The sequence below is a fragment of the Antedon bifida genome, chromosome 3 (assembly GCF_963402885.1).
Source record: "Antedon bifida chromosome 3, ecAntBifi1.1, whole genome shotgun sequence".
NCBI classification, from domain to species: Eukaryota; Metazoa; Echinodermata; class Crinoidea; order Comatulida; family Antedonidae; genus Antedon; species Antedon bifida.
Genome location: NC_136228.1, coordinates 27,287,028 through 27,309,887, shown reverse-complemented (window position 1 = coordinate 27,309,887; position 22,860 = coordinate 27,287,028). Strand labels below are relative to the sequence as shown.

At 34.9% G+C, this 22,860-nt stretch overlaps 2 protein-coding genes across 2 annotated transcripts in view; one reads left to right on the top strand and one right to left on the bottom strand.

Moving 5' to 3' along the window:
- The window catches only part of LOC144836943 (uncharacterized), a 387,722-nt gene that overhangs the window by 244,421 nt on the left and 120,441 nt on the right, over window positions 1-22,860 (top strand). The window lies entirely within an intron of this gene.
- Window positions 9,635-12,381, bottom strand: LOC144837294 (uncharacterized). Its single transcript, XM_078692343.1, has 7 exons — window positions 12,367-12,381; window positions 11,646-12,180; window positions 11,197-11,408; window positions 10,852-11,094; window positions 10,564-10,752; window positions 10,151-10,448; window positions 9,635-10,049 (listed from the first exon to the last, which is right to left on the bottom strand). The coding sequence occupies exons 1-7, from the start codon at window positions 12,379-12,381 to the stop codon at window positions 9,937-9,939; spliced, it is 1,605 nt and encodes a 534-aa protein (XP_078548469.1). The 3' UTR covers window positions 9,635-9,936.

Below are 22,860 nucleotides of genomic sequence, written 5' to 3'. Positions count from 1 at the left end.
GACCAGTGATTGACTCGGTCGAACGCTTTACTCGCGTCGAGAAAACAAGTAAATACGGGGCTCCCATTCCTATTATAGTAATCCACTATCTGCTTAAAAACAAAGATACAAGTATCCGTTGAGTGTTGACTTTTGAAAGCAAACAGGTGATCCCCTGACTTAAGGGTATCTCCACAATAATTGATTAACAATGTTTCAAATATCTTAGATACAACAGAAGCAAGAGCTATAGGCCTATAATTATCCATACTCGTAATGTCACCAGATTTACTTTTAATTATAGGCAGCAGTACAACTCGTACCATTTCATCAGTGACATGGCCGTGAATACACATAGCATTAAAACATAAACTAAGTAAAGTAATAACATTTTTTGAAGCATACTTCAAATGCTCTGCACTAAGCCCGTCAAACCCAGGGGATTTACCACTATTGAGCTTATTTATACTATCCAATATATTACTATCAGTACAAATTTTATCATCAAAAGCAGATACATTAATTTCATTAAGATGTCTTTCAACATAAATTCTATGAGTATCATTGTTAACACGGGTGCAGGTCAAGTCGGCCCCAAACCGTCTCGGCCAAAGTCAATTCGGCCCCACGTCAAGTCGGCCCCAAGTCAACTCGGCCTCAAGTCAACTCGGCCTCACTTAAACTCGGCCAAAAACTAATCGGTCAACTCGGCCACAATAAAGTATGGAACGCAAAAAGTGCTTAATATTATTATGATTATTACTATTCACGCTTTAAAAAAATGAAGAAATAAGAAAAATACTCATATAAAAAAATGATCTCATTGCCGATATGAATAGAAGTACCCGCGTGTTACAAAAACACGTGCAGGTACCGCATTTTAGTAAATCGAAGACGTAGGCCTACGTTCCACCATTTGGCCATAGAAAAAATGATCGTACATCGTTTTGGCGTGCCTCGTTTTTGTCCATGATTTGCGTTTTTAAAAAAAGGGGAATCCCCCGGTCAGCGAAAACACGTAGCAGTTGTATATATTGAAATAGCTACCAAAGCCGCAGCGAGGCGCAGCTACGAATTGGTTTCAGATGTTGTCGCCTAATCAAATGGATATGCATACACTGAAAAAAATCTATGCGTGATTCAACCATGGAGTTAACATTAATATTTTATACCTCAATGATTCAACCAAACAATCTTACTACACCTAATAATTCATGTCCTTGCATCGGACATGATTGAATTTTGACGCACGAACGAACATACGCGCCGACGTACGTGCATCATCATTATTGGGCCTACAATGTGTTCCTATTTATTATCCAAATGTTCATTGTAATCATTAATAATAGTATGATTGCTTATCATTCTTATTTTTGTTGCTAAATGTATCATTTTCTAAATATTAATATTCATTAAAAGTCAGAATTATTCATAGGTAAAAAAAATGTGAAGAAATATCAATCCCCTTCCTTTGCACTTTTTGCGTTCCATACTTTAATGGGGCGAGTTGATGTGAGGCCGAGTTGACTTACGTTATTCCAAAAACTGTTAAAATCGTTATTAATATAAGAGTTTGCAATCTTATCAGCTCGAAGCTGCTCTTCATTCTGTCTGCAGTTCCGAAGAGCCAATTTAAAACGAGATCTAGCAACTTTCATGGTATCAAATAAATATTAAATTTCCACAACAAGAAAGCTTCCCTAGCTATATCATGACCTTCCGAAACATAGTCGTTCCAACCGGGAACAACGTTAAAAGATTTACTTTCATGCGAAACAAATGAATGATTAGCAGCTTGATTAAGACAAGAAATTACATTATTATACAAAGTATCAATATCATCAAAATGGTTAGTGTCACCACAATTCACATCATTGCATGAACATACTGAAGGAGGAATAACAACATCATTAAGCAACAATTCAGTACGCTCCTGATAGTTGTAAATTTCCTGATGAGTAACCTTCTGCCAATTTATATTGCTTGTATAATTCTTTTGGTTATCTTTTTCATGTTCAATTTCAAAAGAAAAATCATAAACAAAGCAAAGTGGAAAATGATCCGAACCGATCATGTCATAACGTATGGAAAGATCTTTTATCCGAGCATTAGCTCCGTTGGTAGACAGGACATGGTCAAGCCAACTCGTTGTAGCAAAAGCATCACTGATATAAGTAAAGTTATCAGAGTGCTGTCCTAATAAATTTAAATCAGTTAAAATTAAGTCGCACTCTTATTTAACAATTCAGCACCAAATCTTTTTTTGTGATCAGCATTAATCACCGCATACAATAACTTTATCACCATGGAAATCACTAATTATAGATTGAATTGTACCCAGGTAGTCAACAAATTCAGCGAAGTTCTCATCGCACTGATATGGAAGATATACATTGATAAAGAGTGTAATATCATTACCACTTCCTAGTTCCAAACCAATAATCCTATTGTCGTTGTAATTAACTGTTTTGATATAGTCGTGCAAACATTTTCTATAAAATATGGCAATGCCTCCATAGGGGCGTCCTTCAAGTAAGCCATCGGAACTCTTAACAGACGATACCCCAAAACAATCAAACTCTTCATGTAATGATTTTAATATAGGTAACTCGTCATCAAGCAGCCAATGCTCCTGAATGGCAATAATATCATTACTCATGCAAAGATCATAAATTTCTTTTTTGCGAGATTTAAATGACCTACAGTTAAAAGAAACACATTTCAGTTTACTACAATTCATTTTAGATTCACTATTCATCATGATGTATTGTTTGCCTTATCGGTTCATAATACCGTCTGATTATAGCAGATTGAGGCCAGAGCTACGCTTCATTAATACAGTTCTTATGTGCAAAACCGCATTCAACCATAAACGAAGTATAGTCAGAATGCTTACTAGGCAACTGTCCACTCAGGCAGCACTTGCCAGTTTCTTATGCTATGACTTTATCCGAATTCCTTCACTTGCATGCACTGATGAAGGGCTAGTGATGCCCGAAAGCTCTGCTAACGTTTATGGCTGTTTTACTCCATCTCCATTGAGATTCAGTCACTGATACCCACAGCATTCTCATTTGTTCAGTAATTTGCCTTTGGATTGATATATATATATATATAGGGATGTCACCAGCATGTCATGAGTGGTGGTCGGCGACACCCCCCCAAAAATTCTGGCTACTCCCCCAAACCCACGCATTTAATAATAAGGTCGGAAAAAATGCATTACAATGTTTTTTGTGAGGTATCAAGGTGACTGACGGAGGACCAAGTTGTAAATTACTCGGAAGCCTTTATTAATAAATATTATTAATCGTAATCGTTTTTTCGTTGTGTTTTTTTATCTACTCGACTCGACGGAGAATATTATAAATCAATAGAAATTTCCCACGGTAGAGGCATGATGGCACCAAACATGGTGAACCACAATGAAGTAGTAGTAGTAGTAGGCTTAGGCCAACTTCTAAAAATAAAACTTCCAGTCGATCCAGTAACGATGCCGACAACAACAGATTGTTAACATTCTAAATATAGTATCGGAACGTCGATCGCGCGCACAGACCTGGAAACGCGACGAAGATCGTGTACCTAGATTTTGTGTCACATGACATGAAACGGGATACTCTCTCTAGATTAAATTAATAGATTAAACCACACATAGCACATTTTTTCACTCAAAATTAATTATGGTCGGGGTTAGCTACAGAATACTAGGGCCATTTTCTTTACACAGTGACATGTCGTTTTTTATGTTTATGTCGGCATATTTAAAATTCGCAAAGCCAAGGTAGGATCATGGATTAAAGAATAGAAGGATATGCATCGACGGTCACATCAAACGATTTTACAACGCGCTTGCCTATACTAAAGCACTGCTGCCAATCAAACAAGCACGCTCATTGAACTCCGTGTCTCTAACCGCGGCCCTCTGTAAAACGCTGCGAATCAACTGTTACATTTTTTGAGACCAAAACGTAACCATGTAGAAATCGTATGCGCAGTCTGAATGTTCTATTGACATGTCTGCGTCGATGATTAATTGACAACAAAAATATTTTCCTGAACAATTCTGTTTTAGTTTCATCACAATCGGACTACGAAAAGTTCACTTTCTTACGACTGGTAATTTTAAGTAGTTGGTAATATTAATAAAATATGCAATTTTTATATTTGAATTATCATTATTTTTCTGCCATCTTCTGTCATTAAAATTTGCGTTAATCTATAAAATATTAAATTATGCATTTGACCATGTATGTTGTTAGCGTGGCCGGTGTTCACACATACAACAATCGTGTTTTTAATATATGGCTAAGCAGTGGTTTCTTCATAAATCTCCTTAATTATCGATGTGATTATTTTTAAATTGTAGTGCCTGGTGATTGGCTAGTGGTTATGTCATCCACATCACATCCAATCACCGGGCCTAATTGAATGAAAACAGCGATCCCTGATCCGGGATTGGCTGGCTATGTATAGTTGCGATACGTTACCTAGCGGTCGTTTTGAAAAGTACACGCAGGGCAAACTTAATCACGAACAAACAAAGTACCTATTATTATTTATACAAAAAGTAAGACAACGGTGAGTATATAGATCATGATTACACGTTGTATCTACTACACTTAAGATTAGCAGTATCAATGTCGGCAAATCATATGGTTTACTAGTAAGCCTAGGCCTAGTATTCTTGCTGATTTTGTAATTTTACATGTCGGCTGAGACAACAAATAGTTATTGTCTCAGATGTAGGGCTACTACAGGTCATAAAATGCTACTTTAATGTCATAAAAACATTACCGAAGATCAATCGCGGCAGAAACCTATTTATACTAATTACAATTATAGCATCTACAATTCTAAGCCAATAACAATATAGTATTTTTTAGTAGTACTAGTAGTTTTTATCTGGTATATTGATGAAGTAGGCCTACACTAGGGGAGGGTCTTCACAATAACATACAATGTAATTTAATAACTGTTTTCAATAAACATTATACTCAGTGGCGTGAGGCAGAGGCCTGAAGCCACTTGTTTAGGAAACCTAAGTGGCCCTCCAAGTTTCAAAGATCGAGGCATGGGACGTTTTTAGCATTTTCGACATATGTTATGCCTGTTCCTCTGTGCACTGCTCATGGGCCCCAAGCTTCAGGGCCCCTGGGTTTAGCCAGTGAGCGCACATAGTCGTTACGCCACTGATTATACTGTTCAAATATGTATGAATACATACAGTGCAACAATATTTTCTATTTTCTAGATAGAAAATGAGCAATCACCAGTTGTGTCTGCAAACGATTTGTAGGCTATATGGTAGCAGTAAAGTTTCTATGAAGGACCGGAAACCAAAGAACGCGCGAAAGATGCGTAGTCAACAAGGTTAAATGTCGTTGCACATGTGCAGTAAACAATATATTAGGCACGCGACCGTTTCGTTGTTACCATGTGGTTAATTAAACTGTAACATTGTGGGCGGTCCGCGGTCTGTCGGCGAGAGTCAAGGAACCCTTGATCTCACGTCGATGCATATCCTTCTATTCTTTAATCCATGGTAGGGTTAAATATTTTAGCGTAAGCCTAGGCCGCCGAAACTAGACTCCACTCCAATGTCGATTCGGCGCACGATGTTGTCTCGTCCGGCTAAATTAGGCTAACCACCAAAATGTGTCATCTCCTACTAGGCCTAGGATTTTTAGGCGCCGCCGATTTTAATTAGTGAACAGTACATTGTTAATTTGCATTGTCCATGCGTTTTCTAAAAGCGATGACAATGTTATTTATTAACCCTACGAACCACCCTACGATCGACGCATTGATAATTATAACTAGACATGAAACTCGTCACTTTGACGAGTTAGTTATCCGCACGACAGACGCCACGTACACGTCATACGTCATCGTCATGTTAAAAACTATAATAAGAGGTGCTCCTGTATTTTCGCCTATGCTACAATGTATTATAATTATACAGTATACTGACGTGTATACAAGGAGACATTAATTCTACGCCGTGGTTAGGATTCCGGCACCGGAACTCAACTGCCCAGCGTTAGGGAATCCGACACGCTATTGCGCATGCCCAGAGCGAGGTAATCGGCGATCGACTCTATACTCTATCATCTACAGACTATCTTTGCTAACAGCGATGGATGGATCTATTAATAGCTGCGCCACGGCGAACTAGTTTATAGCCCATTCATATATAAACTTCATATAATTATGAATTATAACTACATGACTAGTTATATGATTTTCAAGTACAAAATAAAAGATTTCATATAACGCATTATACTGTAATAACATGCACTCATATACAATACAAGTTGATTTGTTGGCGGCAGCTGCCGCGCGGATATGATGTGAAAAAACAGCTTTTCTCCCGTTCCGAACTTCATACTTCCTCTGTCTAATAATTACAGCATTACGATTTTTATATAGATACTGATTCTTATCAATATCATAATAATAATTATTTGAACGCGTGGCGTAGTTGTATTTTAATTATTTAATTCATGTATGACCTAGGCCAAGTTTCATCCATCGCTCTCTCGCTCGCGTAACGACTAACTAACAATGTTCGACTCTCGGTGGTGTGGTGCGCGGTCTGTGGCACTAGTGCAAGCAGCTATAATTACTTCGCTCTGGGCATGCGCAATAGCGTGTCGGATTCCCTAACGGTGGGCAGTTGAATTCCGGTGCCGGAATCCTAACCACAGCGTTAATTCTACATGATACAGAGGGCGGCAAACAACAATTTGCTCACATCAGAGCCTATGCTGGTGTACATTGTACTACTGTATATTATATGACATATTAACTAAATTACGGAACCTGCCTTTAATTCAAATATTTAACATGATGACGTCATCAAAATAAAACACAAAGATAGCAATTTCTGAAGAGAATTATCTCAGTAACAACATATTAACGTGTAGAAGAAATTTCAATACGTAAAATGTTGGTGCGCACCACATTTAAATGTGATGAACTCTGACGCAGACGATGAAAATTTGACCTTTTTAATTAAACTTGTCATATGATGACGTCACAACATCTGATTGGCAAAAAGTTCACATGATTTCGTATCTACAATCCCATAGCTTCCTGAAAACGTTTTAATCGTGATTATCACATTTTATTCTTACGAGCTATAACAGATTAAAATTTATTGTAAAGATGAAATTAATGACTCTGTTAATTACAATTTTTAGGCATGATGACGTCATAAAAATTAAAATATTTTTAACTCATGCGTAAGATAGTTGATTGACCTAGACAATATTAAAATGTCGGAGAAAAAGGAATACAGATAGGCGTGATGCGCTCCATTGAATATGATGAGCAATAACGAAAGAGACAAAAATCCTATATTTTACATTCGTGTGGCCATACGATGATGTCACAATGTTCGGTTAGCCATATTGATTCATGATCCGATTTCTACAACTCATCAACTTCCAGAATATGTAATTAAAAAAAAATTTACCTCGTTGTTTAGAATCTATGACTGTTTAAAAAAAGGCATAATTTTGACAAATTTTTGAACTTTTTCATCAAAAACGCATGTAAAGTATCCAATTCAACATGCCCGTATGACGTAATTGTAAGTCGAAATTGGTAAAATTACTATAAAAGGCTGGAAAAACATAATTCAATAAAAAAAAATACTTTTAGCGCTACGTGCGCACCACGCACATAAAATTTTTTTTTTTGATTAAAAATTAATTTTGCGCATTTTGAATTTTAAATGCGCGTGCGCGCGTAACTTTGTGTAAAACACGCAATTTTTTTTCCACAGAAAGTTAGCGCATGATATAAACTAAACTTTTGCTAAGTTTCAATTTAAATTGTTATATGGTTTTAAATCTATGTTAAAGTGGAGGTGCTCTAAAAAAATTTCACATTTTTATTTTATTCAGTTCATAATAAACATTACTTTCATCTAAATTAAGGTATTTTTAAAATTTGTTGTATGCTGCATGGTTATTCTGAAAAACATCAAAAAATGCGATCTGGGGGGATAGTTCAAATTACAAACCTTTTTCCCTATTCATTTGCATGTAAATTGAAAAAAAACGATGCGTTTTAAAAAAATCGTAAAAAACATATGTAAGTTCCAAAAATATTATACATATATGTTTTCAGATTCTTCGGAAGCCAAATTTTTCATTCCCGATGTGTTTTTTAGGGGTTGACCAATTTATTTTTGCGTAATTAAAAAAACTACCCACTTGAGCCAAGTGGGTAATTTTTACTTTCTAGGGAGTCAATCAATTTGCGCATACGCAAGCTGTTGGCTTTCTTTACTCGCCGATCCTCGCCGATCCTCCTCGCGCTCGACTCGATCTCTTCTCGACTCGATAAACTAGGATATAAAATACATACGAATAATAAGTCTAAGATTAAGATTGTTTTGCGTGGTTATTTGAAAAGATAGACGGATCAAACGGCAATGTTTAATCGTAGGCCTAGACCTGAAAGACATGGTTATGCGTTTGAACCAGAACCCAGGCCCATACAAGCATCACAAACTGCCAACGGCGAAGATGTAAATCAGCCTAGGCCTAGGCCCCAGCAACAGAGAGACGAATGGAGATTAACCTCACTTGATTGGTGTCATTGTGGAAATTGCCGTTTAATGAAGAATGTAAAGGGGAGCGTTTGTTGTAGAGAGAGGGTAGAATTAGAAGACAAAATTGGAGAAAATACCTGTTTGATAAATGAGAAATTAAAAAAACTTTGCATGGACAAGGATGTATTAGAGCTGGTTTATGTCTCAAAAAAGGACATTCTTGGCGAGAGCGTGACACAAGATGAAATTAAGAACAAGTAGGTACGCCGGCCTAGCTAGTAATAATTGTATGTAGTACGGCCGCTCGATCTAGTTTCGGCCGGCTGCAGGATAGGGCTTAAAAATCTAAAATTTCCAAGCAAAATATCAGTCTTTATTTGCAGTGCAAAATTTAACGATTTGCAAGGGTCATAAAAATACATGCAATGCAATTTAATTCAATGTTAATACTCTCCTTCCACTGTGGCTGTGTGCTGCATATTGTGTGTTCTGCTGACTGTAAATTTATTTATTTTCAGAACTTATCGATTTATCGCACATAGATGCTACATTTGGTGGGTGAAGAAAAAATGACAGAAGGCCTATTCCATCATGCTGTGTATGGACAATTAGAAACAAATATCCGGAGGATAGTGGGATCTATACAGGATTTATAGATGTGGATGGACTTCCTTTTAATTCCGACGATGGTTGATATAAATGTTTGTATGCATTTAACACTTGCCTCTAGTACTGTATAACCTGTACAGTACTGTATTTTTTACAAAATTATTTGCTTGTAATATGATATCACTACAGTTTTATATTGTACCGGTAGTAAGTTATAACTGTGTAACTATGTATGTATAAGAAAATGAAATAAATAATGGTGAATAGTATGATAAATAAAATATCTTTATTTTGTAATAAAAACTGCAGTTATTAGTGCTTTCAAAAATATTGACTAATAATAATTAACTTGTTACAGTACTAAATTAAAACTATCAACAATTATGGATACAAGTTAGACTATTGTGCAAAATATTTAGCTCCACTCTAGCTGAAGGCAATTTCTACCATTCAACAGTTGACAGTACAGTATTGGCATTGTAAACAGCATTTTGTGCAACTATTATGAAAACAATTTGATGTGAAAGGGACTTGTTTCAGAATGCAATTTTGGAGAAAATTCATAACAAGATACAGGCTCTAATTAATGTGATGAACTGTGACGAAACATCCAATTGTTGAAATTCAGATGCCATCTAATGAAATCATAACATCAAAGCAGTATAAATTTTACATGAACTTAAAATGGGACTCGCCATTGATCCTGAAGATCTATAATCGATTCAATATACTGTAGGCATTAAATTAACCATTTTCAGTACAGTAATAACAGTAGTGAACACTTATTTCAATCTTGACTTGTGGCTTGCCACAGCTTCAGCTTTACTTGGTTTTGTCTCCTTCCTTATATAACTCTTCATTTTTCCTTTCACGAGGGTAGACTTAGTCTTCTTGCCTGTTAAGTAAAATACATAAAAAGTTGTATATACAATACTGTAAATTCTTTCATTGCATGTTTGCATGATGAAGAGTTCAGATTAAAAGCAATTAACTAACCGTGGATGACGCGGTCAAAAACACCTTTCATCAAGTCTTTCCTGAAAGTATATTTCTTTGCTTCCTTCACACGCCTAACCACATACATTCTGGATTTTTTGGACCACTCCAAACGGTATTGACTTTCACCATCGGCCAATGTTGCATATGATCTGTTCGATGTCATGTTGTTGTCTATGACAGCCAGATATGTACGAGCTATTGCTCCCTCGTGCTCAAACTTGCTACGTTTGGGCATGTACTTCAGCATCATGTTATGGAATCCTTCTAAATTTCCAGTGTGACAAAAGTCTGTTGCCTGAATAGAAATACAGTAAATTCAAAATTGTATTCAATTTATCTTGATGATAATACCTCCAGTGAATGCACACAATACTGAAAAGCTATTTATTTATACATAATGCATAACTAACCTTCAAGTCACGCAGAAGTAAATTATTTGTAACAATATCTTGTAGTGCTTTATGGGCATCACTTTCTGGTGTTAGCCAGGGTTTTGTCATGTTTGCTTCAAGTGGAGGATGACTACACTTCATGTACTCGAAGCCACAAATCCAATCATGTTCGTCAACTATGTGACGCACAATAGAGGTCCAACGTTCCTGTTGTTAAATATATTTCAGAATGCATTATTAGTGATTAAAACAAACTGCTGTCGCTTGAGATTAATTATTAAACATTCTACATTAAGAAATCCCTACCATGAGCTGTGTGACACTTCCTTGGCAGGTTTCGGCTGACCACCACAGATGGTTAATGATGCCTTTTTCCCACACTTGCAACTCTTTGTGCTTCTTTCCTGCAGCTGCAACTCTCTTTCTCACAGATTTAGCAAGGTGCCATATATCATACTCGTGTTTTATCTCTGGGTAGTTTTCACGTAAAGTCTTTCCTATCATTGGGTGGCGATCAGTGGATATAATATCAACATTCAGTTTGTGTTCCTGTAAAACAATAAACATGTATGTATTTTCTACATTATACAAAACAAAAATTACTGAAAACATGACATCTACTGTAGCACAGAAAAACACAAGATTCCAAACCTTTAATTCTTCAAGACATCTTTTTAAACCAACATTTTCAAGATGATGAGAATTTGGTATCCCCTCCTCATTTACTGATACCGTCTTAGAGGCCAATATCAGATCGGTATCTGTGTCCATTAGAGAGTAGGTCCCAAATGTCGCATTATGGCCCGGCGAATCATGCCTACAGTCTCCAGCTACAATCAGCTTTCCCTGTAGGTTGTCATATCCTGGGAAACAAAAGTATGTAAACAACATTTAAATAATGTCCAGTATATTTGTTTTCTTTTCAGAATTCAATTTTGGATGGCTTTGCATTGCTTTTTGTTTGATTACCATTACAGTAATACTATTTTATTATACAGAAATGACAATATTATCAACTCAATATCAATAAATTCAGTTTAGTAAAGTAACTACTATTTTTACCAAAATTGTGAAATAACTATACTATAAATGGAACTTACTTTTCCGGACATCTTCAATGTGTGATTCATACATCTCTTCAATATTTGGAAGAAGAAACTCACATTGAATTTTATAAAATGCACTTTTATGGATCGTCGCACGCTTTATTTCTTCAAATATTTCACTCATTGTTGTATACGTGTTGCCAGTGTGGAGGGTTGCAGCAGCTATAGCAATGTTTCCAGCTGGTCGCCTTGTGCTTTCACACATAGGCTGTGATGTCCAATAGAAATCATGGCCGGATAAACATGTTCCCGTTATTCTGAGCATGCTACCAACTGTGTGCTGTTTTGGCTCAGGCACCGGTGCACAACACTTTGCCTCTTGGCACCTTATCAGTTTGAGTAGTTCATCTTCAAAAACAATGTACTTGTTTGCCTGTATAATTTTTTCTACCTGGCAGACATCCTCATCACTGTCGCTACTACTACTGCTCCCACTAACCAAATGGAAACTTGAATCATCTTCGTGTTGTGGTGTAACATCAAGAGAAGCATCAAGGGAATCATTTACATTTGGAACAAATTCTATTTCCTGAAACAGATAAAAGTGTTCTATTTAAATCTCACAAATCACTTGCTCATTAAAACAATTTTAAAACCTGAAATACTAATAATTGTGATGAAATAAATGATAAACAACTTGTGCATGATAAGGCATAGAGTAAACAGTTTCACAGAATAGGCTATACTGCCTGTGATAATAATTAACACATCCCACTTCCAGCCCTTCCATTGTCTCAAACAGAGAGATTAGACTAATCAATTAATTAGTGTAATTAACAAGGTCAACCATAGAGTATAGTATAATAACCATAAGAAAAAGAGATCAGCATCTCTCATGGTGTTTGATATCAAAGAGAGGCCTACCATGGAACCTACCCCTCTCTAGTCTAGCCAGCAGTAGCATTTCATATTCATATTCATATTCATTTATTATCCAGATAAATAATAACAATAATACACAAAGCATCAATTACATTAACAAAAACAAGCATAGAAAAACGCAGAAACTATCCTGGCGGATTGTCAAAAAGCAAAAAATATCGCTATAGAAGACTCTCCTGATAGTGCTGGTGGCAAAATAACAGAAACAAGGTTAAACATTTAACAATCCGGTAACATAGAATTTATATAAAACAGAATAAAAATTGCAATCATTATAAATAAACATGTCTGTGATAAATACCGGAATCTCATCCCACATCCGTGGAAATGAAATAAAAACAGAATTAAAAAAAGCATTTGTACGAGACTTCTCATGTCTAAAAACAAGTTTCTCACTTCTACGTTCAACAGGTTTAGGTAGCAAAACACCATCAATTAGGAAATCTGTACAGAGGCACTTCACAACAAATTTAACACGGATGAATTTAAGTCTATTATAAATCGTGGGTAATTTTAGAGTCCGTAACCTTTGTTCGTATGACGGCCGCATGTCATAATCCATGTGAAAAAAACGTGGGAAGCATGATCGTGTAAAGCGTCTCTGAACAGATTCAATCTGATTGATGGTGCTTTGCAGAAATGGAAACCAGACAGGTGAAGCGTATTCAAATACAGGCCTAATGATAGACTTAAATAATTTAGGAAAAACGGTCTGATCATTGGTTCTAACACACCTCTTAATAAATCCAACAAGTTTATTGCATTTACCAGTAGTCAGAGAGATGTGTTTATTCCACTTCAAATCTGAAGACAAGGTAACACCAAGATACTTGTATTCTGTTACACTTTCTAGTATTTTATTATCAATTCTATAATGAAAATACTGTTTTACTTTCGATCTAGAGATCGACATAACCTTACATTTACTGTTATTTAGAGACATATAATTATCAGTGCCCCATAGGGCTATGGCAGTTAGATCGTCTTGAAGCTTCAAACAATCATCTTGATTATTTATTACTCTGAACAAGACAGTATCATCTGCATATAATGCAATATTTGAATTAACTACTGATGGGAGCTCACATGTATACAAATTAAAAAGAATAGGTCCCAACACGGAACCTTGGGGTACCCCCGATAATACATCTTTCCAATCTGAAAGTGAACCTTTGAATAACACTGCTTGGCTACGGTTAATCAGAAAAGATTGCAACCAGCTCATGAGCTTACCGGCAAAGCCATATTTTTGTAGCTTATTAATGAGAACTGAATGACAAACCTTGTCAAAAGCCTTTGACCAATCTAAAAACACAGCATCAACTCTTGGTGGTTTGTTTACATCCAAAAATTTAGCCCATTGGTGGTAAATTGTGGCAAGCTGTGTTACACACGATCTTTTGTTACAAAAACCATGTTGTGTGGAAGGCAAAAGGCCAAGTTTATCAGCATGAGAAACCATGTGCTTTCCAATAAAGCGCTCAAGCATTTTCCCAACCACTGACGTCAGGGAGATGGGGCGATAGTTTACAACATTGTCACTAGGGCCTGATTTATGTATAGGTACTACATGGGCTACTTTCCAGTCAGCTGGGACTTTACCGGTTTTAATTGAAATATTAAATATCTCAGTCAAAACACCAATGATTGTGTAAGATGACAGTTTAAGCATTTTAGGGGAGATACCGTCAGGCCCTGGGGATTTATTCCCATCTAAAGAAGTAATCAGACTTTTAACATCTGCTTCATTAATCAGCAGATCAGAAAGAGGAGGATCAACCAGTGAAGCTATCATCTGGTTATCATTGGGTACAGGTTTAGAAAAGTTACTATGAAAAAATGTATTAAATTTATTAGCAATTAACCTAGGATCATCTGTTGTGATGTTATCAAACTTAAAACTTGTTGGAAAGCATTTATGTCGTTTAGCATTAACGAACGCCCAAAAAGGTTTTTGGTCTTTTGAGTTTGTTGCTAATTGTTTTACATATTCATAGTAACTCTTTTTACACATATATTTTACATTATTTCTAATTACCTTATACCTGTCCCATAGATTAACATTTTCTGGTTTTGCTTTAGCCTTTTTATAGGCTCTTTTCTTTTTTCGACTTAACCTGACAACCTCTTGGGATATCCACGGAGGTCTTTTTTTAACACTACCTTTGCCTTTAGGTACGATCTTATTAAACACTTTCAAAAGCATATCCCTAAAATTTATCCAGGATGTATCAACATCATTTACAACTAGACACGAATTCCAATCTGCAGATTCTAATTCTTCGTGTAATAGGTTAGGGTTAAGTTTTGAGTACAGAAATTTTGATCTATTTGGTAGTTTTCGAAAACCAGTTAACTTTACATTCATATTAAATTTCACACCCACATGATCACTTTTACCCAGACCTTCAGTTTGTTCAATATTGAACAACTCAGGCCTATTGCTAAAAATTAAGTCCAAGGTGTTGCCTTCAACAGTATTGTTAGCTATTCTTGTATGAAAATTAACCATTTGTACAAAATCAAGCGAGTCCATGGAGTCAAAAATAAGATGTTCAAAGTTATTTACAAGATATTGTCTTTGGTGACGAATATTAAAATCCCCTAAAAGAATGATGGCTTTGTAGTGATGACTATTATCTAGTACTTCTTCCATGGCATTTAAAAAGTTTTGTGTGTACAGCATGGGTGCATTGGGTGGGCGATAGAAGCATCCGATCAAGATCTTACCAAGCTTACATGTAATCTCAGCCCATACAATTTCCAGGTTGTTGTGAATAAACGCAGTTGTTGTTGGTTTACACGCATCACTGATGACCAGCATCACTCCACCACCATGCCTATTTCGATCGTTCCTGAATATCTGGTAACCACTCTCTATTATTTCTGCATCATTGATTTCATTGCCAAGCCATGTTTCTGTAATCGCAAGGATGTGAGGTTTTTCTGTATCCACAACAAGCTGCAACTCTGTTAATTTATTGCAGACACTTCTGGCGTTATACAGCAGTCCAGTAAGTTGATGTGTACTAGGAAGAACCACACTGTTAGAAGACTCACTGCTGCAAGAACCAGCTGATCCATCAAAAAACGAAGCATTATGTGGAAGGACACATTTCAGACAAATCCATTCTTTTCTTGATGAAATAATATCATTAAGGTCAATATCTGTCACTCCCTGGCAACGCTGATGATATTCATTGAGACAAATGGAACATAAAATATTTATGAATGCTAGAATAGTAGTACTAGGCCTAGAGTAGTACTATTATCAATAATAATAATAATATTATAGTATTATATCAGGCCTAGCTGGCCGACAAGTGAGTAGTATAGTATTATAGTATAATATAGGCTAGTCCTATATTAACTATTCTATACTGCCTAGGCCCTAGCTATCCATTATAATACTAAATAGGCTAGTAGATTAGATACCTACCATCAGCGTGAAATTATTATTTATTATATTATAAATTTATAATTAATAAACAAAACATAAAAGTAAATACCTCAATATTTTCTTCAAATAATGATGTACTAGGCATAAGCCTGCTGACGCTAGATGTTCGAAAAGATTCCGGCCTCGATTGAATCTTATAGCCAAGATGCAGTGTTGGAACAGCATCAGGGCGAATCGTCTTTCTACCCTTGTCTCCGTATAGCTTGAAGGCATCCTCCGCGAAGTGGGCACTGCAGATCCTTGACTCTTTGTTCTGTGGCGGATTTTTAAGTTTCAAGGTTTCAAGCCACTTCTTCATCAATTGCTTGTTTTTCAGCGGCATGCGATGATAACTGACGTCCTTATCTCTATGTGACTTGTTATGGCACTTATATACCATACAGTGCTTCATTTTGAAGCTAAGAGTAGACGCAAAAAGTAATAACAAAATGCAAGACAATAATAAAATGTTCGTTCGATCGGATGTGTGATGAGAGGAAAATGATACACGTGTAGTAGCGCGTCTTGGACAGCTCGAGCGATATCGAGGAGAGAGACGTGACGTAACATAACATAGTAACGTGACCTTTACAACTAAGGTCATTACCTAACTGCTGAAAAAAATACACAGCGATATTTCGATATTTTTAAACATTTTTTTATTTTTCTGATTTCTCAGAAACTGCTTATTTTGATATGATTTTTTATGTTTGTACCCACTAATATTAATATACTGAAGTAAATAACAGAAGGAAAAGCCCTGAGTACACCTCCACTTTAAATACGCGAAATTCATAAAATCGCGCGTAAGTCACGTTGCGCATTTCTGACATCATTCACAATAGGAGGTGCACAACTTCACGTGAATGCCCATATGTTGACAAAGTTATGAAATGTTTATGTTTACACGTTTTTGAGATACGCGAGATACAAAAATAGAGGAGAAATGCGCGTGCGCGCGAAATGTCTTGTAAAACATGCCATTTTTAATCCACAAAAAGTTTGCCCTTGATATGACTTAAATTTTCACAAAGTGTAAAAACAAATTTATGCTTGGTTTTTAGTCTATGATCAATCATAAAAAAATCATAAAATCGCACGTAAGTCACGTTGCGCAACTCTGACGTCATTCAAAAATAGGAGGTGCACAACTTCACGTAAATGCCCATATGTTGACAAAGTTATGAAATGTTATGTTTACAAGTTTTTGAGATACGTGAGACACAAAAATGAGGGAGAAAGAAATAAGAAAAAAAAAAGTAACAGGACGATTACAAGGAGTTATCCGCTACTAAGCGGATAACTAATAATAATAATAATACAGAAAAAAACTATTGATCCAATACAATAACAAGGAGTTATCCGCTCTACCAAGCGGATAACTAATAACAATACATCTTATCGTAGTAGTAAGTTACGAAACAATAGGCTACGATCTACATGCGTAAATATAGTGGTGGTCGGTGTCATGAAAATGGTGGTCGGAAATTCCGAGTGGTGAACGGGGCCATCCATCGCCGACCACCGTGGTGACATCCCTGATATAAATCCAAAGGCAAATTACTGAAAAAATGACAATGCTGTGGGTATCACTGATCAGTGGCTGGATCTCAATGGAGATACAAAAAAAAGCGAAAAGCTAAATCAAAACGATAAAGTAAAACAGCCAGAAAAGTTAGCAGAGCTAATTCTACTTTGAAGCTTGTATTTTTTTTATTTCTAAGATATTTCTAATAGTTATATTCTCAAAAATGTCCCGTCCATAACAAAAAAATACTGTGGAATGCCCCATATACGGACACTCATGACGATAGCCTACCGTATAAAGTACAGTTAACCAGCAATTAATAAAATATCTATTCTAATCGCAGTACAAATTGTACGGAACTATTTTTACAGCATGTAGCTACCAGTAAGCATGTTTGCATTTTCAAATAAACCAACAAACATGACCTTGAGCAGCAGTTGTTAATTAGCACCCTATTGTTTAATGGTTATTGTAATGAGATTAAATATGTCAATCAAGATGGTGTGAAAATGAAAGTGATTTTTCAGTTTTAATGGAAGGTTCCTCTAATAAGGAAAAATATAAAAATCCAGAGTTAAAAAAACAATAAAAATTGAAAAGGCATACAGTAATTATTTTATGTACAAGTTAAATCAACCAATGAGATATTCTATTTTGAATTTGCTTCAACAAGCATGACCAAAATATTTGCAAGGTTGGCCCGTATAATCAAATCAAGTAAGTTATTAACATGTCGGGATGTGTTATCTACTCCATAACTAGGTGCAAAACAGTTGCAGTTTACATAGCAGCACAGCAACTAAATAGCAGCCAGTAATGGGAAAACAATGCAAAAAGCAAAATAAATGGTGATAAACATCAGTATCCCATTGAGGTAAAAAACATCCATGTGGACATAACCATGAGTATCCATTCTCTACAACTTACAGTACCATTGTGTATACAAAAAAACAATGAAAAATATTCACTACAAACAACTTTTGTCAAGGTTTAAAATAAGAGAGAACATAAAGAATTGTCAACAAAAGAAATCAGAAAATTACATTTTGAAAACTACATTTTACCTATACAGTATTAACAATCAATTCATTAAAAAATCTAACATTTTAATACCAAAAACATATGTATAGTTTTTAATTGATTTTTTCTGTCTCTGTATAAAGCTTATAGTTTAAATTGAATTTCCTTAAATTATGATGCATTATTGATTTGTTGATGCCCATAGACGCTTTCTAGCATGATGCAACCCTTGAACCTCACTTGCACAATACATAATATGTATATATAATATTAATATTATAATATTATGATAATATCAATATGGCTCAACAATAGCAAATGTTACATGATAGTGAACAATACACACAAAATCAATATGTGGTTAGCAAATTTTACATTATTATATATCATAGGACTTTACTCTTCCTTGATATATCCTATCATTTTTTCACAAACATTTGTAAGCCTAAAAATGTTAAAATAAACCAAATGTCAGTTTATATATTATTTATATCTTTTGAAATGAAAGTGTGCTATAAACAAATTTAATTAAACATGAAATTTCAGCAGATGATTTCTTATTAATTGTCCAAGTATTGAAGTAACCGCTAAAACTACAATACAGGCCTATGAAGGAAGCAACACAAGGTTAGGGTGTTAGAAAACTCTCGAGCTATCTAGCATTGTATATTTGGTCGATTCAAGTTGTTTTGAGATGTTATAAAGTTTGAAATAACAATTTGTATAATTACCTCCGCCAAGGAGGTTATGTTTTCACCCCTGTATGTTTGTGTGTGTGTGTGTTTGTTTGTGTCTGTGAACAGCCTGGAGGCCACAGTTTTTATCCGATTCTCACCAAATTTGGCCACAATGATCTATGCCCCAAAAGCTTGGACGAGTTCGAATTTGAGGGGAAAGGTCATAGGTCAAGGTCACAACTAACCAAAAACTATTTTACTGCCTAGAGACCACAGTTTTTATCCAATTCTCACCATACTTAGCAACAATGATCAATGATTCATCATATAATTTTTGTTAAATTTTGAAGGGTCAGGGTCAAAGATCAAGGTCCAAAAAAAAAAAAGAAATAAAAAAATAATAATAAAAAAAAAAACCTCAGCAGGACTTGAACCAGCAATCTCAACTGTGAGAGGCTGGATACATAACCATTACACCAAACTCTCATCCACAACTTTATAGTGTGCAGTTAGCCTATTTACATTTAGAACTAATAAAAAAAAATTTTAAAAAAATATATATATGTTCCGGGGACATTTTATGTAGGGGAATTTTACAGTAGGCGGAGGTTTGTACTCTCGGAGTACCCTCTAGTTGTAACTAAATTTAGGTTTGTGCATGAACACCATGATCAGAATATATAGTGATACTGCTGAATTATGTTATTTGACTTTAAAGATTATATACTGTATAATAGTTATTAATAATAGTTTACTAATATTAGTCTGTAGGTAAGCTTAGATATTGTAATGAACCATGACGTCTAGCGACTGCTCGCCGTTGAGATTCGCATGTATGATGAGGAGACTGCGGTCGTCATAGCAATGCTTGAGTATCAGAGATATAGACCGATTGCTACAGTATGTATTGTGTTGTTTGTTTAATTTATTAGACTTAATTACTGATTTTAAATAATGTTAAACAATAGTATGATAGATAATTATTAAACAATCGTTTGTAGAGCATTTATTGATTTGTTAATTTAGATACTGTACTGTAACAGACTCATAACAATATTGATAACAAGAACAGCAGCATTTTGAGAGGCAACCAAGGTAGATTTAGATATTGAGATTTTTAATTGTTCTAATTAGTTTATATAACCAATTTATATTATTATATATAATTATATATCATATGATTTAGCTTTAGAGGAGACGCAACTCCTTTCGCTTGCAGCAAGGAGGGAAAGTCTGGTCCTTTCCTTTGGTCAGGGTCTCATAAAATCGGCTTTGCACAGAGATATGCTCCCTCCTTGCCGCAAGCGAAAATTAAACCTTAGATCCAATGGTGGAAATCTGGAAGTGCCTAAATGCAAAACCGACAGATATAAACGGTCTGCTGTACCGTATATTGTTGATCTGCTTAACTCTCAATAAATTTTTTTTATTTTTATATAGGATTTTTATAAGTAAATAAATAAATTCATTTAAATTAATACTATTGTAGATATTGCAAAAAAATGAATTAAGACTTTGATAAATATATATATTGGATAAATTTTAAAGATTAATGTACAGTATATTTATTTTTTTATACATATCGTAATTTTTTTTTTTTTTTTTTTTGTATTTTTGTTCTGTAATGTAACTTTTTATTACGGTATATGTACTACAATAATTTCAGACTTGTTCTGCTTTTTGTAATGTTTTTTATATACCGGAATAAATAAATAAATAAATGAATCTCGCTTATACGTATTCCATTTCCCCCGAGATTTTAATATTGTCTATGTCAATCAACTATCTTTCGCATGAGTTAAAAATATTTTAATTTTTATGATGTCATCATGTCTAAAAATTTAAATTATGTGGGTCATTAATTTCATCTTTACAGTAAATTTTAATCTGTTATAGCTCGTAAGAATAAAATGTGATAATCACGAATAAAATGTTTTCTGGAAGCTATTGGATTGTAGATACGAAATCATGTAAACATTTTGCCAATCGGATGTTGTAACGTCATCATTAACCAGTTAAATAAAAAAAGTCGTATTTTCATCTTTTGCATCATAGTTCATTACATTTAAAAGAGCGCGCATCAATATTTCACGTGTTTAAATTTCTTCTACACGTTAATATGTTGTTGCTGAGATAATTTCCTTCCGAAATTGCTACATTCACGTTTCATTTTGAAACCGTCAACATGTTAAAAATTTGAATAAATAGCGGGTCCCGTAATTTCACCTATTCTACACTGTATGTGATATGTATACAGATTATACTGTGTATACTAAATGACACAAAATAACAGAATTCAGCAATAACAACATATCATATTCTTCAGTTCAGGTCATAATGCCATAATCTTTATCTGTGTGCAATATTCCAACGTATGACGTGCACGTGGCGTTTGTCGTGCGGATAACTAACTCGTCAAAGTGACGAGTTTCATGTCTAGTTTTCATCTTTATTCTTCTTTCTTTCCCGGATTTTTGTGAGCAGCATATCCCCTATTGCTTGTGAATATTGAATGTGAATCTTTTGTATAACTTTGTCATTATATGGACATTCACCTGAAGTTGTGCACCTCCATATTTTTAATGACATTAGAGTCGCGCAGCGTAAGTTACGCGCAATTTTATGAATTTCAATGATTGGTCATAGATTATAAACCAAAAGTCATTTTGTATTGACACTTGGTGAAAATTTAAGTTATATCAAGGGCAAACTTTCTATGGATTAAAAACGGCATTTTTCACAAAAAGTTACGCGCGCACGCACATTTAAAATTTTAAAATGCGCACAATTAATTTCTAATCAACTTTCTATGCTGATCATGACATTTTGAGCATGTCAAAAATTCCCACGTGTGCGAAAAATTTTACGCGTAAGGTGCGCACGGAGCATGAAAATCATGTGTTTTTCTCTCGATTTATGATTTTACAGCCTTTCCTAGTCATTTAAAAAAAGATTGACATCATTTCAAATTAAAATGACGTCATACGAACACGTTGATTTAGACCATTTGCGCGCGTTTTAGTTGCAAAAGTGACAAAATATTGTCAAAATTATGCCTATTTTGAATCTATTATAGCTCCTCAGGATCAACCCCCAATTTTTTTAATTTAATATAGAAGCAGATATGTTGTAGATATGAATTCATGCAGAATCTTTACCCCTCGGATGTTATGACGTCATCGTATGGCCACATGAATGTAAAATATTGGATTTTTGACTGTTTCGTTATTGCTCATTACATTAAATAGAGCGCATCTCGCTTATATGTATTCCATTTCCTCATATATTTTAATACTGTCTATGTCAGCTCATCTTTCGCATGAGTTAAAAATATTTTAATTTTTATGACGTCATCATGTCTAAAAATGTAAATAACGTGGGTCACCTAATTTCATCTTTACAGTAAATTTCAATCTGTTATAGCTCGTCAGAATAAAAAGTGATAATCATGATTAAAACGTTTTCTGGAAGCTATTGGATTGTAGATACAAATTCATGTGAATATTTTGCCAATCAGATGTTGTGACGTCATCATATGGCCAGTTGAATTCAAAAAGTCATATTTTCATCTCTTGCGTAAAAGTTCATTGCGTTTAAACGAGAGCGCATCTCACTTTTACGTGCTCAAAATTCTTCAAATTTGTATTAATGTAATTATTTAGA

What these genes read in the sequence shown, in the direction of transcription:
- LOC144837294 (XM_078692343.1), bottom strand. An exon ending in GATGTCTTGAAGAATTAAAG is followed by an intron (nt 11,095 to 11,196) that starts GTTTGGAATCTT and finishes ATTGTTTTACAG; the next exon opens with GAACACAAACTGAATGTTGA. An exon ending in TTTTGACCGCGTCATCCACG is followed by an intron (nt 10,050 to 10,150) that starts GTTAGTTAATTG and finishes TTTACTTAACAG; the next exon opens with GCAAGAAGACTAAGTCTACC.